The sequence below is a fragment of the Hippoglossus hippoglossus genome, chromosome 10, assembly GCF_009819705.1.
Source record: "Hippoglossus hippoglossus isolate fHipHip1 chromosome 10, fHipHip1.pri, whole genome shotgun sequence".
NCBI lineage: Eukaryota > Metazoa > Chordata > Actinopteri > Pleuronectiformes > Pleuronectidae > Hippoglossus > Hippoglossus hippoglossus.
The window spans coordinates 9935862-9954306 of NC_047160.1; the positions used below are offsets into that span (position 1 = coordinate 9935862).

An 18445-nucleotide genomic window follows, 5' to 3' on the forward strand; every position below is an offset into this window, starting at 1 on the left:
AATAGGAGCACCCTAGCTAACCTCTAGACAGCACATAATCCTGTCAGGGGTGAAATAAACCCCAGAAAACGAAGTGGGTCTTGATCCGCTGGCATTGGGAGGGTTGTGTAAGACACACAGACCCAAAACAGTTTGAGTTCATGCATGGAAATACAGTTGTGTAAGTGGCGCGCAGTGATTCCAGGTAGAGGGAGGGACGGGAGCAACATTGTGTTGTGTAAATGCTTTGTTAGTGTTAGACGTGGTGAGGGGAGGATTACAGCACTTGTGCTGAGCTGCCTGCGTCAAAGGATCAGGCTGGGGGGGGGGGGGGGGGGGGGGGGGGGGGGGGGAATTCAGGTCCATTCTCGCACTCTCTTTCACCCGCCGCTCTATGTTCCTTCTGTGATAATCAACAATATGTATTGGTCAGCACATCTTTTCTTCCTGCAACATGGACGCCAAACATGTACAAATTCTGCACATGAAAAGGCCCATTTCTGTTTTGAATTAGCAGCTGATCACAGCTTCATTTCACATTAGCAACAATGGAGATCAAACAAAATGTTTGAATACGCCTTGTTACCTACTGGTCTGGTAGCCAGCCATATGATTAAGGGTTTATTAGGCTTTATTAGCTGCACACAAAGCAACAGAGCACAACACAGCTCTCTTCATCTGAAGAGCATGACTCTTTGTAAGATGTGGAGTGAACAAGCTAATTAACCTGGTTTCTCCTGGATCAACCCCTTGAGATTGAGACAGTGTGTATGTGTGTGTGTGTGTGTGTGTGTTTTGTCTGCATGTGTGTGTATGTGCTCTAGTGTGTGCATTTTGTGTGTGCGTTTGCTTTTCTATGTCCCCACTCTCCCCCCACAGGGAGTTGGGGGTGAAATGGGCGAGACGTGTTACTGCTTCACTCCTCACACTTCATTAACACCTCGGCGTTGGAACACATCACACTACAGACACAATACAGGACAGGGCGAAACACGGGGTGGTGAAAAGGAGTGAAATAAGTGATCGATCCCCGCCAGCACCAAGCTGAATACCAAAAGGAATCATTTAGAATGCTTGTTATTTGGTATTCTCTTAGAAACTGAAGATGTAGGGGGGGGATGGTGGAGAAACGGGGGCACACAGAATTATAATTCACCACCAAAACAAAAAAAAAACGCACTCCCTCTCTATCTGTCTGTCTGAGCTGCTTTGGTGCAATCCCTTTCATCTCCCTTGTGTTTGAGGGAGGAATGAATCAAAGACGAGAACGTTGCTGCACAAAACCTGCATCATTCCGCGATGACCTTATCACCAGAACACGAAGCGTGTGGAGTGACGACACGCAGGACGCAGGAATTAGCTATCAAAACTTACAAATGTGTCCCATTATAAAGTCCAGAAAGGTCAAACACTGCTTAGCCTGCGGGCTAGCGGCCCTCCGATTGACTCGCACTCAGTACATCTATCACAGCAGCACCTCAAATCCACTCACCAGGAAGCTCTTTTGCAGTTGAGAAGTAGGATATTATAATTTTTTTGAATTTTGTTTGCAATCATCCTACAGCAGAAACACTACGGGTATTCTTTAATAAATTCTCATTCAAATTTCATGGAGCTGCAGACTTAATAAGAAGCTAATCAGGGGATGAAAGCAGCTGCTGAATAAGGAGTGTGACTCTCCCCAACTTCACAGCTTGCCATTAAGCCCCCGCCACCCCCCACACCATGCACCCCCATACACACACACATAGACATTATCCCTCTTGCGCTTCGTGCTGCGGCGGGGCTTGTGCGTTTTGAGTGTTTCATATAGTGAATAATGGATGGGACCTGAGGGTATGGTGGGCTAAGCTTTTTTTTTATGCCGGGGTCCTAAAGTGTGGCCCCAGGCCGTTTGCCTTGGCACCAACAACTAGGCTCGCTGCCCCCCCCCCCCTTGCTCTCATCTGCAGCAGCAATAAAGGCTGTGAGCTCTCTGTTACAGCACTGCATCAGTATTCAGCGGGGCTACAGGGGTCACATCACACTCACAGGCTTGTACTTGCATCAGACAGACGTACAGTGTAAGTGGCGAAGGCAAAGAGAGAGGGAAAGAGGGAGACGAGAGGGGGGGGAGAAGGAGGAAGGGATTACACCTCCTACCAATAGATCTTCAGGTCATTGTTCCGGTGGCTAAATTGTAAAGGACCAGAAATCAATAGCAAAGCAGACGTTAGGTTAGGTGCTGCCTCACAGCGAGGAAGCGATTTGCATTTTTTACATCCAGCGTGGTGTTCTGTCATTTGACGGTTTCATCACACAACACATTCAGGTGGAATTAACTAGGAGCCATGTTGTAGGAGTGTAACAGTCCATTGACTTAACACACACTTATACACAACTGTAGGGACACACAGCCCAGAACCATCCATCCTATCACCATTAGCTGCGTGTCATCTGCAGGCGGCGGGTGAATGCAAATTAGCCCGCAATGTAATTTTCTCTCAGCTCGACAACAATGAAGCTTCTGGAAACTTTGCCTTTATGGTCGAGGGGACGTTGAGATTTCACACCCAGCTATAAATGACCAGCACAGCTTTGCTCACATCAGCGTGGACACACACCGTGTCAATGTATCCGCCCAGGGGCCCAGTGAGGCATGGGATTGGTGCGAGGCAAAGGTCAGCATGAGTGACATCATTAAAATGTGACATCATTAAAGTGTCCTGCCGCTCTGGCATGGCCTGGGGGGAAATCCTCACCAGCTCGCCACCACTGTTGAGGGACCTGTGTATGCATGTGTAAGTGTGTGTGTGTGGTCTGAATGGACCAGGCCTGATGGAACATGTGCACTTTGGTGAATTTATTACTGAGGGGCGATGGACCCAGACACCAGCTAGTGTGATCTTTGGCTGTAGACTGACTCTATACCTTTTAGAGACAAGGAGAGACAGTGATTGCACACGCACACACACACACACACACATTCATGATATATGAGGCGTGACGCTCAACCATAAATTATCACTATAAAGAAAATAACAAAAGTCGAGTCTCATTGTTTGAAAAGCACAGATGGGCCAGAGACTAGACAGGGCTTTGCTTTAAGGAGACACGTTTTACAACCTGTACAACTCTAATACACTTTCTCTCCATCAAAGGGGTGAGACAGAGTGAAGGAGGGAGACGGAGAGACAGGGAGAAGCTGGAAGAAGCTCTCCTCCCATTTTTTTTCATCTCAGCGCACACATCACACAAAGATATCCATCACACCACTCCCACCCCCACTTCACTTCCGCTCGCTATGAACCAGTGACTGTGTGTTTAGCAATGACAGGGATTCATCCGAAAGAGCCGGGGAGCAGAACAAATCATGATGCTCTCTTGTGTTTAAATTTGACAAAAAAGACAAAAAGCATCAGGAGAATGAGACCATCTTCCTCCTGAGCTGTGACTTTGTCTCTCCTCCAACCTGCAGTGGCATCAGTAACCTGAGCTACTGGCAAACCCAAGGAGCCATTGTGGCTCTGACCCACCCTGCAGCCACATATACCCTCCACCAACCTCTATTCTACACCACTTTTCTTTCCTTACAATTATGGGATAGATGCTCGATTGTGGTATGTTCCATCATATTTTAAATCTGTTCCTTTTTTGTCTGATTTTAAACCCCGTGGTAAGTGGAAGGCAAAAATGGTGCGATATGAATTGAAGGCTTCCCCCACTGCTGCAGAAACAATTAGAAATGTGCAAATAAAACAAGGTGCACTGAATTTAGAGACAAAAACATTACAGTAACAAGATAATGAAGCAGCAACACTTAGTTCATTGATCAATTAGTCATTTGGCGTAAAATCATTTTGCCAACTATTAATTCCTCATTTTTAGTCATTTTCAAGCAAAAATGGCCTCACACTCGTCGGGTTTAGTTTCACATGTGTGAAGATTTGATGCTTTTATTTGTCACACACGACAGTAAGCTACATACCTTTGGTTGTTAGACTATTGGTTGAATAAAACAAGCAATTTGGATGCAATCTCCTTTGGTCGGTTGAAATGACGATGGTCATTTTTCCACATTTAATGGACAAAACAATTTGCTGATCAATATGCAGCAAATGAATCAATAATGAACATAATCATTAGCTGCATCCCTAGAAGACTTTGTAAACACGAGCTGATGAAGTTGACCTTATGTTAATGTTTTCTCTGTGTAATGAAAAGCTCTTAGTCCCCGCTGCTTTTTATGATCATACTGATAACTGAAGTTAATGTCCATAACCAATCTGCATGATCTAATATATGAGGATGGAGGTGGTAATGAGATCAGCGATAACCTCTACCTGTAAATCAGTGTTTTTATCTAAGCAGCTTGCGGAGGACAGATGGAGCTGATTGGTGGAACATAAGGGAACTATTAAGCATCAAATGGTTAATAGGCCGATGTGTGGTCAGCGAAGGGGGGACACACGCTCATGTGCAGCAGGGAGCGGGATTTAAAAGCTCTGCAAGTCACAGCTATTGTTCAATGCATGGTTATGTAGATGTACTGTAAGAAAAAGTGTGTGTGTGTGTGAGAGAGATGCTGCTTCCTTAAATCAGGCCACCCTCCCTGTCTCCTCCGTCTCATTCTCTCAACAAGTGAACACAGGGTGAGGAAAATACATCTCTTCATCATTTCTTGATCAGTTCTTCCAACTGCATCACGAGACTCCAGAAGCAGCTTTATTCCATGTCCGTGCAGATTAAGGGATCCTAAAATAGCATGTATGATGGGAAGCCACCTCATCAGTTCCTGCCAGTGACACCACTAACCTCCAATGTGAACATTGACATGAAACAACGCCTTCTTTAATACCCTCACAGAAGATTATAGTGCGATTAAATTCCCTTTAAATGACCTAATGCAAGCCAAAAGGCATCCATGTAAAGAACTGCACAGTGATGTTTATTCACTGAGCTATTTGCCTAATATATTATTGTAATGATCCCATGCAATGGCCGGTGCATTCGCTGTGATATCAGCTTCCCTCCAGCCACAGCCTCAGGTGATTTGCAGAGTAACAGCTCCGGATAGGGGTTTTTTTTCTCTCTCTCTCCCCTCAACATCATCACTTTTTAAATACCTTCGGTTGCATAGTTGTGGTCGCGCAGGAAGCTGTTGTTGATTTTCCGGGTGTCACTCTCCTCCTCCATTGATAAATCGGCTGGTTCGGGATCCTGAACGCGGCAGACCTGCTCACCATCCTGCCCGGTACCGTCAGCAGGTGGCGGGCAGTGCTGCGACCAGCGGGGGGCCTGTCATGGCTCCAGATCTCCCCGTGTAATAAACACAACCGCGATCAAATAAATGCCTGTGATGTCGATGCTGCTGCTGATGATGATGATGATGATGATGCACGGGCAGGTCTTGTCCACACCTCAGGGCGCATCCAACAGCGCGCACCGTCCGCGACGCAGGGACTGTGCCGAATCCAGCAGTGGATTTAAAGCCTAATTATTAAAGCGCATTACGTCCTCTGCTTCAGATCATTCAACTGCACGTAAAAGACACACATCATCACCACGGTGGGTCAAAAAAAACATCAAAAAAATGTTGCGTCTTCCTGCGTGGAGGTGGCTGAATCCGCCTCAGCAGCAGCAGCGCACTCCGCGAGTCTCTTCTGGAGGATTTGAGTTTGTGTGAGGTTTGATTTGTCCCCCTCCCTGTGCCTGCGCCAGCGGGGCGGGCGGGATTATGCGTCAACAAGCTTGCTCCTGTCACTTCAGTATTTCCATGTCAGACTCTCCAAAGTTGCACATCGGCCTTTCTGTCTCCAGATCCTGCAAAGACTCTTCTCTCTCTCTCTCTCCCTCCCTGTCTCCGTGCGCCTTGGATACCGGCAGCTCAGCTGACTCACTGCAACGGATAGCGCACTGTGCTGCTGCTGCTGCTGCGCTTCAGCAGTGGGCGGCCCCTCCCATGCTGCCTAGCGGCTGGCTCTTTAGAAAAAAAGACCACAGGCAGCAAACGTGATTCTCAGTCGAACCACCAGCACCATCAGAGCACCACCACCAGATAAAGAAGAGTTCAGGGTCTGTTCGCCCACACCCTGATCACCATCAACCAGGTCTGGTACGTGTTAAAGCCGACAGCTGCCCCACGGCCTGGTAGCAGGTTGCCTCTAAAGCCTGGTAGATCCTGCATCCCCACCATCCCTGCACCCTGCTGCATGCAGACACATGGATAAGCCTCTACTTTCCATGCTCCCAGATCCAGTTCCCTCACAGCAGCAGCTATTCTTGCCAGGAGAAGACAAGAGATGCTTTATATGAGGCACATGACTGGGCATATTTCTGTCCATACACTAATGTGAGCATGAAGTTTAGACATAGATATCAGGAGGGCACAAAGGAGAGAGGGGGGGGGGGGGGGGGTGAGCTGAGTAAAGAAGAAAACTGGAGAGGCGAGAGCAACAGAGAGATGACCAAAAAAAAAAAAACAGACGCTGATTAATTAGATTAGCAGGGCCACCGTCTGCGCCTCTTTCTGGGAAGATCTCATTTCCATGCTGAGTTTAATAACACCACACACAACGAGTCTTCTTCTCCTCAAACTATAATCTTTGATGTGTGTGCGTGTGCGTGTGCGTGTGTGTGTGCGTGCTGGCAGTGCATCCCTCCTCCCCTTATCTACTCACTTTACCCTAAATCTCTCTGGTTCCACAAAGGGACCCTGGGTATCTCCCCTGTGCGAGCCTCAACACACATCAGCAGCAGCAATAAAGAGATTGCAGAGCCCCCTCTCCTAAACACATTATAGCTCTCTAATCCACGGGGCCATTTGCACATCCAATCCTCTGCTTCTGTACTAATGGGGATCTGGCTGTGAGCGAGGCAGGCTCGCTTGTACATAAAAACAATAAAAAAAGAAACAGGGCCTTCCTACACATGCTATTTTACACCCCATCACACCTCCATCTCCATCGGAATACATTACGTGGGCATTATCCATGCAGGGAGATAATGAAGCCTGCTGGAGCGTTGGCGAGGGCCCGGGAATCGCATGCTTCCATATTTACAGTCCTGTGCTCCCCTAATGAAATCTGCAGAGAAGCTCTGCCATCCTTGACCCTCTGAGATCTGACTGAGCGGTCAGCAGCGTTTCCCATCTCTATCAATATTTAAACAGGGGTCTGTGAGGACAAAAGGAAACACGCAGGGCTCCCCTCCCTGCTCGGCTGTAACTTACACTTCGGCTAAGTTACAGCCGAGCAGTGAGACTGAATGAAATCGAAATGGAAACAATGGATTTGAAGGGGAATGAAGCTAAATGCATGAGAGGCCGAGTTTTGTCAGATTCTGTCGGGAGGTGAGGAGGGGGATTATGAGGCAGCGAGACAGTCGGATGAAGGGCAGGAGGGTGCAGTTAAAGGTACAGACATATTTGACTGTATAATGAAGGAATAAGTGGAGGGTGCCTCTCGGAGCCAGGGCCTGGGATCAATGCTGCCTCCCTAATGACATTCACCGTCTCTCTGTCTGCCTCTGTCCCGCTCCCTCTGCACATATGCCAATCTCCTTTCCCCTTCAACCCTTTCATTTTCACTCCCCCCTCCCTCAACCATGTCAGCCTTCATGATGTACCTACTGATTGGAAACCAGTTGGGCTTTTTATAATTACACGACCACACAGGTGACCCCAGGGTCAGTTTACACCAAAATTAGCGAATATATATGGAAACGTATGTGGTAAAAGAAGATTGACTCATATTCCATTGCCAGTAGAAGAGTTTACCTTTCTGTTTTTTTCACCAGTGAGTCTCACTGTTTTGCCAGTGTTGCATTTTGTACAATACAAAGAAAAAAATCACTGTTGCACCTTCTTCCTGAGGTGTAAAAAACAATATGTACAGGCTACACAAACATTCATGGCTATTTATGCACCAACGCCTTGAAGCTCAATGTGCATCATAATGTCGCGCAGAATAAGTGCAGTGTCAGCGTCTAGACTGCCAAAATAAAGAAGAAAACATTTGCACGTTCACTCGGGTGTTCCAGATTACAGTGGGTTTTTGTGGGGTTTTTTGACCAGGGGAAGAGGGGCTTAACATCTGGCCATCGACATTCACTCTCAGGTCAGATAACCTTGCATTAGACACTGGTTTTATCAGTGTTATGTAATGTTTTGTTGTTTTGCTATGAAAATGGTGGAATGTGGGGTTAGAATACATATGAACGAATTGTGTCATGTCAAATTCGTACAAAATAGATTTTTGGAAATACTTGCTCCAGTTCAGATCGACATTGATGGAAACGCAACATCCCAGTGAACACACTAATTTGGCAAGACAGCAAGGTGAGAGAGCATCTCAGTTTTCAGTGCGTTGAGGTTGAACCTGATGCATTGAGGAGAAAAAACAGAAAGGCAAACTCCTCAACTGGCAATGGGAAAGGAGTCAATTACTTTAAAAGAGGTAGTAGTGGGTTTTTTGACCAGTGGAAAAGGGGTTACATTCTCAGAGCTTTGAACTTTCTGCAACCCATGGCTCATTTAATCTTCCCTCCCCCAGACCTCCAGCTACTTGTTCTCCTCTGATACCTGACTTCTCATGTTCATTACCCCCCGTCTCCCACTCCGCTGGGGCGGGAGACCAGTGACAGGGCATCTATACAACCCAGCTGCTGTGTGTCAGACTTGCAGGAAATGCTCGGGGGAGGCACCGGAATTGGAGAGCGTGTCCTCAATTCTCCTCGATCGTATGGACAAAGTGGGTTAAATTAGGCTCGAGCAGCACCAAACATAGGGACACAATCACATGGCAATGATATTTTAGTCATGCCCAATTGCTTTCCTTGATGTGCGGTAATTGCTTGACCTGCAGATGCTGGTGAAGGGGCCACAGGCGGCACAGACGCTGTCTGCATACCAAACAACATACACAGCACATGCTTACACACATAGTATAGATATTTGACTGCACAGCACCTGCACAGCACAGTTATTACCCACCTTCGCTGGAATTCCCTCATATCTCAGAATCTCATGGATTGCAGTCAATACTAAGTATTGACCACTGGATAATGTCTGGTTTAAATAGAATAGATATTGAATATTTTCCTCCAGTTAATCCAACAAGATTGAGGGTTTTCAGCAGATCAATCCAAAATGGATACAAGAATTACGTCATATGTATTGTTAATAATATATTTAAACAAATAATGAACGACTAAAAGAAGACAAATTTGTAATTTGATTTGTAATGATTCAACTGTAAGCTGTTTACAAAAATTAGGTCTAACCCTGAAAATAAATTAATTGTTTGCCAAAACAGTGTTAGAAATTATGATTGTGTTGAAACACAACTATATAAAACTAATGTTTTTTTTCCGTAAAGGCCGATAAACTTTAAAAAATCAAGTATTTCAGTACACTCAGAAACCCGAAACAGTTTCTGGAACATAGACTTTAAATAAAGATGGATGATGCATCTCCACTTCCCACTCTACAGAAATGAAGCTAAAATATCTCATATAAAGTGGACGCCATCTTGAGTTTTTGACATCATTTGGAGGCAGAGTCTGTGCAGTAGTGATTGTGGTGTACAGAGCCACTGTAACGAGGTCCCCCCCAATAAAGGTGCATGACCAAGTGAGAGACAGAAAAATAACTAATTAAAACCAAACCAGACAAATGGACACTTCACTGTATTTATGTGAAAGAAACATTTTCAGATGTTTTCCACAAACGTTGAGCAATATGGCAATGGCAATTCAATTTTTGACTTCATTTGACGAAACTCAATGTGCTTCATATTGAAAGAATAGATTAAAACAATATATTTTCACACACACAGATGTAAAGGCGTATACTGCAATTACAAGTAGAAGAATATTATAAAATAAAATATGGATAAAATCCAGATACGCTGTTTTTTACATTTTAATATCAATGTGTATTGTTGGAAGAAAAATACATTTCTGTGCAGTGGATAAAATGTCCACATAATCTGTTGAATTAAATACTGGACAATATCAAAAAGACAATACCAAAAAGGTTCTTGGTACTTTTGGACGAAATTATGTTTTAGAGTCTACAGCTATGCTAGTTGTCTAAATCCCAACGTCAGCGTGCCAACATGCTCACAGTGATCATGTAAAGTGCTCAAGTTGGGTGAGTATCTTGTACCACCATAGTTTTGCTTGTCCCCATGCTAACAGTTGCAAATTAGCACTATGGAAAAAAGTCAAAGGAAAAGCTGAAAAGTATTGGACACATTAACATTTTGACCTGATGATGGTCTTAGGTGAAAAAATGTATCGCGCACCAAAGTGATTGCAATTCATCCTAAGGGGAACATGACTGTAGTAGATGTATTTCATTCATAACTGAGGGAACCACCAAAGTCACAAGGGGTTCATCCTCTGGGAGCCATGAATATTGGTACAAAATTTGATGGCAATCCATCTCACAGTTGTTGAGATGACACAGCGATCCATAGATCCATGCTGCGAGGATGGATTTATACTGTCATGAAGCATTTACTGATTTACAGTATTGCCCACAATGGTTTAATGATGGTAAAAACAATATAGGTACAATATTGTGCCAAAATCTGTTAGATGAACAATAATGATGATTAAAATGTGAAACTAAATGAACATAGTTGTTTCAGTTACAGTAGTAGGAAAGCCTGTATTAATATTCAAGCCAATCGCTTCATGTATGTAAAGGTTTATTGTAAAGTCACCAAATGTTTCAGACATGACTTTAATAGCTTTTTTCAGGACAGGTCAAAGTTCATAAAATCCCTACATTACCTCCACCAAGGAGGTTGTGATTTCACCCCTGTCCAGTTGTTTATATGGTTGTTTGGTCAATGGGTTGTTAGTGGGTTGGTTGCATTTTCACCCATTTCATAGGGATTAGTTCATGGATCTTGATGCAAAAAATCTGACATGTCTGGGGGACTGATATTTATGAGTGTAGGTGCAGATCTAAATAAATAACTAGTGAATTTAATTTTATAAGGGGACTGTTGGGCCTCGGAGGAGATATGTGCTCTATTGATTCTAGTTTAGTATGTGAATGGTCCAATACATGTGTTAAGATAATTTTCATGAAAAAGGCATTTGAAGCAACTTGAGTTCAGAATGTTGAAGGTGATGAGAAGACAGTAAAAAATATAGACACAATTTAAAAAGGATAAACCCAGTGTGTGAAATATACAGAGAAATGCCTAATGAGCACTTGAGCCGACTTAACATGACATCCCTCAGTGAGACGAGCCGTATCTGAGTTCACCAGCTGGGCCACAAAGTCTTCATGGTTGTAATTGTCACTGGCTGTCCGCTGCTATCAGATATTCGCCGTGTTATCAAACAAATCAGTATGATCCCCATTCAGTAGCACGAGGTTCTGTCTCCAAACATTCATTGCCTACCATCAGCCATGCGACCCACCCTGGCATTAAGAGCAGCTAAACACATGGGGGTAATAGGATTGCCCTGGCAGTCCATCTGTCAGGGGACTGAGCAACAGCGAACCCTGGGGATGCAGCACCCTGGCCTGGATACACCTGCTCAGTCTGCCCTTTCCTTGCACTCTTCTCTGGAGATATTTACTCGGTATTAAAACATAACCTCTGTGAGAGTAAAACACAGCCATTCAAGTGCGTGAATGCCATTAGGAGTAGGTACGATGCCGGGAAATACACACTCGGCTGGGAGTTTATAACCTTCCGGGCTTTAAAAAGAAATTATAAAATGTGGCTACTCTTCTTTTTTTAATTGAGTACAGATGGAGATGCATGGCGCTGTAGCTGGTGAACGAACAGGAGTGCAGCAACGCAGGGTGGGGGAGGGATGTACGGAGGAGAATGGAGGGCCCGGGAGAGGGGAGCGCAGGAAGATAAAAAGATGGATGTATAGTTTTGGTAGAGGGCATTAAATCAAGCCTAGGGGCTGTCCCTAAATCAGCAGGCTTTACTCTTGGTGTCATTCCAATTACATCAGGATGAGACTAATGCTCCATTGCGCGGCGACTTCAGACCAGCACGATTGGATTTTCTGTTTCCCCCTGACTCTCCTCTCCCCCTCCCCCAACCTCCCCCCACTCTCTGCCTCCCCTGATAGTGAATTAATTGAAAAGAATGCATGTACAATGATTAGCACAAGACGGAGCATTTTGGTTGAAAATTAATCAACTGAGATGACTCTGTTTGCGGCAGCACGGCTCTTTCATAAGCTCCACCACACCTCTAGAGTATAGAGAGGCACACATGACCCACATGGATGTTAACCTGCACTGGCATCCTGTCACAAAACACACGCAAAAACACACATCAAGAAACATGCGTGCAAGCGTTTCTGTTGCGCTGTTAAAAGCAGCGAAGCTAACACGGAACATGAGCCTAAATGTGAAGAAGGAAGCACACGTTGTCGGATTCATATTTGTTGTGTGAATATACAGCCTCGTCTTGCTGAGAGAAAATGATGCCACTTAACAGAAAATCGTTGCATTGTGCCTCTCCGGTTGCTAGGAAACTGCAATTGAACTGGCATCGCAATGCAGCATAACAGCTGTCAGCACAATTGGACAATTAGGATCTTAAAATGCCATTATTTTGGTCATATTCATCTCAATAAAGATTGAAGCGAGGCCCAACACGTTTCCTACCAGTTGGGTTAATGGGCCGAACATGAGGAGTTCATGTTCCGAGCGGAGCTGGATTTCATTAGTGGAATGATCAGTGATGCATCAAGAGAAAAGGTTACAACAAAGCGTGGAACCATTTGTGTATAGCTCAGGAAGCTCGGACGGACTGCGTGCTTGTTGTTAAGTATGCTATATTTATCCGACGGCACTTTCCTCTCTGTGGACAGATGAAAGAGCGGCATGTGGAAAGTAGGTTAAGCAGGTTAGTGAGAGACTATAAAGCTACCTCCCTATAAATGACCAGGGATCCATGCACAGCTTATATGTTCAGGGCCGTGGACAGAGGAGCAGACGCTGAGGCAAACTAAGAATGACTCTTAAATGGGGAAAATCCACCTTAAAAACTGGAATTCATATGTGGCAGTTTATTATATTGCACATGCAGCTCAGTGTAATGATGTGATTTAAAAACCACGCCTAGGGCAGCAGCACAGTGTATAAAAAATGAAACAACTTTGAGGACATTATATCAGCACGTACAGTATATGATCATATTATCCACTATTAAAGGAACATTTTTTCATTTTAGAAGCCATTTTAAATAAGGAAAGAGTCGGTCAGTCATTAAGTGCCAGTATCCGTGTCAATGTACCAGCTCTAAAAGTCACATTCTCAAATCACATTTGAAGCTTAGTGAGATATTTCTCTTGAAGTATCATTTTACCTTAGGAATAGACTCAGTATGTCCTCCTAGGTATTCACCATACAGCGGAAATGATTAGTTTACAAGTTTATTCATCCACTGAAAACTAATTTTGATAAATGATTGATTAACACACTGAATGGCTGCTGGTTTTCTTAGTTTCTGGTGATAGTAATTTGAAATTGTTTGGGTGTAAACAAGATATTCAGCTTCTCTTCCGGGCAAATGTGGTTAAGCATTAGTCACAAATTTCTTGTATTTTATTAAATAAATGAACTGATTAATTTAGGCAAGGATGTAGATCCCTTTTTTTTTTACTTTCTTTAACATTTAGAGTTTTTTTTTTAATTTTTGTGATTTTTCTCAAGAAATAAGACGGAGGTGGCATTCAGGTTATCACTTTGATTAATCATGGCTGATTATTTTCTCAATAACTCAAATAATCATTTCATCTTTTGATTGACAAACATAGTGAATGCCAATTTTAGATATTTTAAAGTCAAGGTAAATTTATTTATCAGATAATGGTCAAAGAGGCAAAAATTATCTATTTTACTATCACAAAATAAAATCCTCTCTACTGCTGGAACTAGGGAATCCATGATATTTTTGCTTAAGATAATTAATCAAAAAGATTTATTCATAATCAATGACAGAAAATAATAATTTGCTGCCTTGGTATTCATATCGATCCAAAATAGTTATACAATATATGGGTCTTTGATCCATATGAACCTTTAACATGAAACAGAGGGAGACAGTAGAATCCCCCTGTCGTATAACAGCCATGTATAGGTGCAGTAACCATTGTATCAGGCAGCCAAAGTCTTTGCAGCAGGACTGAATGTTGCTAATAAGAACAGCAGCCGGGTGGAAAAGCCTGACCCCAAAATCCGAACAAGTCCCCTCCCTTCCTGTGAGTGCAGCTTGCCAGAGAGGGTCCCCTGCAGCCATCCAGTCATGTCTCAACCAGCCCCAAGTGACAACAGAACATGTTCTCTGTGCACCTTGGCTCAAAACACCCCCCACCCACACCCACACACACACACACAATTCAATGCACACAAAAAAAAACCACACAGCTTTATTAAAATAGTCGGCACTCGCACTCCGTCAACAACAAAGACAAACACATGCGAGCGTGTCACACTTAGAGGCTGTAATCTCCAGGAAAATCCCATTTGGCAGAGCAGCTGCCAGCGTGGATCACAGATAGACTGTAGTCGTGGTACCCACAGGGTGGCAAGCTGTCCATCCACACTTTTCTATCAACGACACAAACACTGACACACACACACACACACATTTTAAGACAAGCTTAAGGTGGGCTCTGCCTCTACAACTGCGACAGTAAATTCCCCACTTGTTTTAATAGAAACGCGTCGATGGGCTCACCGAGCCACTTTCTCATTTGAGCAGGGCTCCATTTTTATTGCTCGAGCAATCGATCTGGTATGAGGGATCTGTGATGATGTAAAGCAGCCTCAGGGACTCACCATCTCTGACATGGCAGAGTGTGACGAAGGGACTGGCTGGCAAAAGTGGACTGTCCATCTGTCTGTTTATCATGCTGGCTGTCTGTCAACACACTTTCTTCTGCTGAAACCAAATGGTACAGTACTATAAATCACTATATATACATTATCTATCTATCTATCTATCTATCTATCTATCTATCTATCTATCTATGGCTGTCTGTCGGTCTATCCAACTATCACATGTGTATATATACTTTACAATGTATATATATGAACAAAGAGGTGAAATAAAGCTTTAGTGACTTCAGCATGTAGTATCAAGAGCCAATCTTAGAGCACCACCATCTGGCAAAAGGAAATATGGCACCCAATCCAATTATAAAATGGAGTAAAGCTCCACGGGTAAATCCCTCAAGATAAAGTCAATAGACTGTGGAGATCAATACCTAATATACATAACATGTAGGATCCCTCATTTATTGTTATGTGAGTGTTGGGTTAAAAATCCTGTTTATACAGGGGGCTGGGTTTTTTGACCAATAAACCCTTTTACCAAAGAAGACAAATATATTTCTTTAAGTTTGTCCCAAAGCAATCCTATATAATAATACAAAATAATGAAATACAACAATAAAATAAACAAAAATTCAAGGTCATTCAGTGCTTTTAAAACCAGAATTATGAATGTAAAATCAAAATTAATAAATTGATCTACAGTCCTTGTACAGCTGGAGATGATATGAGGCTTCAGCAGTCTGAGTTAACCAAATCAAGTGTCTATCTTTCAAAAGTTACACCTTTGTGTTTCTATCCCTCTACAGTGGCTCAGCAGGTAAACACAGAAGCACAAAGAGTGACTTTCACAATAAAAAACAGTGGAAGATACCCCTGGATTTGTCTAACATGTGTGATGTCACCTATGCCTGCTCTTTGAGAGCTAGTTTTGAATTTGACGTCCTCACTTAGACATCGCTTTAGAAATGAATCTCTCTGCGGTCAGTATGGAAATACAGCAACAACCGTTGGGAACATTTATTGAGTGTCTTTCCTTTTCTCTCTCCCCTCATTTCCTGTCAACTCTACTGTGTACTCACAAATAAAGACGTGGAAATCCCACAAAACAAATAGATCGGAGGGCCATATATATATATATATATATATATAGACAAAAATGCAGACTTGAAAACACTTGTCTTTTTACATATCCACCAGGCACACAGTGAAACTGATTTATCTGAGATTAATAAATATCAGCTATTATACAAGATCAATATGCTGTTGGTTGGACATTGATGGAATGTCTCTCAAAATAACGTACGTGTGTGTGTGTGTGTGTGTGTGTGTGTGTGTGTGTGTGTGTGTGTGTGTGTGTGTGTGTGTGTGTGTGTGTGTGTGTGCGCGTGTGTGTGTGTTCCACGGATAGGCTACATTTGGCCTTTTGCAGACAAAAGCTGTGAACCTAATTAGAAAAAAAAGCTGATTTCCTTTTTTGGAGGTCGGTGGTTAAGGTTAGGGTCAGATTCATAGTGGTTATGGTAAGTGTGTGTGTGTGCGTGTGCGTGTGCGTGCATGTACTCAGGCTCAGTTCACATTTCAATCAATGCAGGAAGTCTCTTTCTGGATCCCAGGACCATCTTCAATCACTATTTTCTACATCTAAGGATCACAAGCGGACGATTTTGAAACAAACTCATGGTTGTGCATGTGTCGGCGGCTGCACGGTGGACATGCTCCCCATGCATTTGATGTGACAGCATCAATATTGGATCCATATTTTGTCAACCCTTGGCTTATGACACAGAGCTTAACTAATTACTCTGCCAACACGGACACCGCAACCTGCCTGCTCAGGGCTCTGAGATGAACAATCTGTAAGGGGTGGAGACATGGGAGCAGCCCTGTGAAGTATTCAGCATAAATATATGAGGTCAACCAGGGGGGTCACACAAGCAAACACATACGTCCATCTCCTCAGACAGATGAGCAACTGAAACAACCAGAGGAGCGAGGAGGAGGGGAGTCGAGCTGGGAGTTGTGTTCTACAGACACACTTGGATGGTGAGAAGAGGTTTCTATGTGAAACAGGCATTTTCTAACCCCCCCCGTGCCAAGCCGGCCCCTGGTGCAGATCCAGCTCCTGGAATCAGACCATGCTGCTCGACACTACGAGCTTTATCATGAGACAATGACAAAATAAACACTTTATTCATTGTTATCGCTATCTTAGTGTAAAGTAGTAACAACCAGACAGTCTGAATAGTGATGTCACACGGACATTGATACAGTCTCACACACACTCACACACACACACACACACACACACACACACACACACACACACACAGAGAGAGAGAAACACAGACGCACGGACGCACGCTTAACATAACCACTATGAATCTAACCCTAACCACTGACCCCAAAAAAAACAAATCAGCTTTTTTTCTAATTAGGTTCACAGCTTTTGTCTGCATAAGGCCAGATGTAGCCTAACCGTGGAACACACACACACACACTCTCTCACACTCTCTCACTCACACACACACACACACACACACACACACACACACACACACACACACACACACACACACACACACACACACACACACACACACACACACACACACACACACACACACACACACACACACACACTATAATGCATTGCAGTTACTCTAACCTTGACCATGACAAGATGCCTATCCCCTAAACTTTGCCCTTTTTCTAAGCACTTCTACTAACCTTTAAAGATGTTTATATGTATACATTATAACATGCCACACCATTTAAGTCTACTGGCACTTTCTTAAATATATATTCTTTCAATGACTTATCATTGTTATTTGTTTTTAATGGCTATTACTTAGAAATGTTCATATTAACATTCATCAATCTTATTTGATTTTACTTCGTAACTTGGGAAGAGACCATGGAGGCCTGGAGAATTTTAAATATGCACTGACTCCTGCCCTCCCTGTGTCGTTGGTTCTTTTTAACCTTTTTTGACTGCGTTTTCTTTTAAGTAGGAATTTTAATTAACCGATTATTGTTTCAACAAGGAACATTTAAGGTGTTTTTAACACACTCAATCCCCCTGTGCCCGTGCACCTCCTAGCACTCTAACCTTTTCCTACCCTAAACCTAACCTTAAAACATGTCTTCACCTTAAAGTTTAATGTTTTTAGTTATGGGGAATTGTGGAGACCAAAACCTTACCCTAAACTTAACCAAAATTCACCTCTTCCTCCTAACCTTACCAAGGACCTCAGAAAGGAATCCTTACATTTTGCCTCATCAGGACCACAGTCTATGATCAGGACATCAGGCATTGGTCCATATAATGCCCCTAAAAATTGGACAAAAACAATTACACACACACAAACAGACACACATGCACACACACTGGTTTAAGTTTGGGGTAAACAGTAAACAGCCCCTGTGCCAGGACAGCTTGGCCTAGCTGCCCACCGTCAATACTAATGACATCAGGACACAAAGTATCACTATGGAAACCTGGAGGCCATAGCCCACACCCCTGTGTACCACCGGAAGGCTGGAGAGAAAAAGGCCCGACAGGGGAGGAGAAAGACGTGAAAGTGAAGGTAAGAAAAACCGAAAGGAGAGAGCCAAAGGAAGGAGGAAGTGAGTGAGAGTCAGTAAGATGAAGAG

At 43.5% G+C, this 18445-nt stretch overlaps 1 protein-coding gene across 2 annotated transcripts in view; it reads right to left on the reverse strand.

Moving 5' to 3' along the window:
- The window catches only part of ppp2r2ba (protein phosphatase 2, regulatory subunit B, beta a), a 46159-nt gene that overhangs the window by 14777 nt on the left and 12937 nt on the right, over positions 1-18445 (reverse strand). Inside the window, exon 1 of one of the 2 annotated variants that reach the window (XM_034598222.1) lies at positions 5085-6134. The exons of the other annotated variant lie outside the window; for it this stretch is intronic. Within the exon in view, the coding sequence (XP_034454113.1) occupies positions 5085-5154 (70 nt within the window). The 5' untranslated portion in view covers positions 5155-6134. Of the gene's footprint in view, positions 1-5084; positions 6135-18445 lie in introns of those variants that run through there. 2 annotated transcript variants of the gene reach the window in all.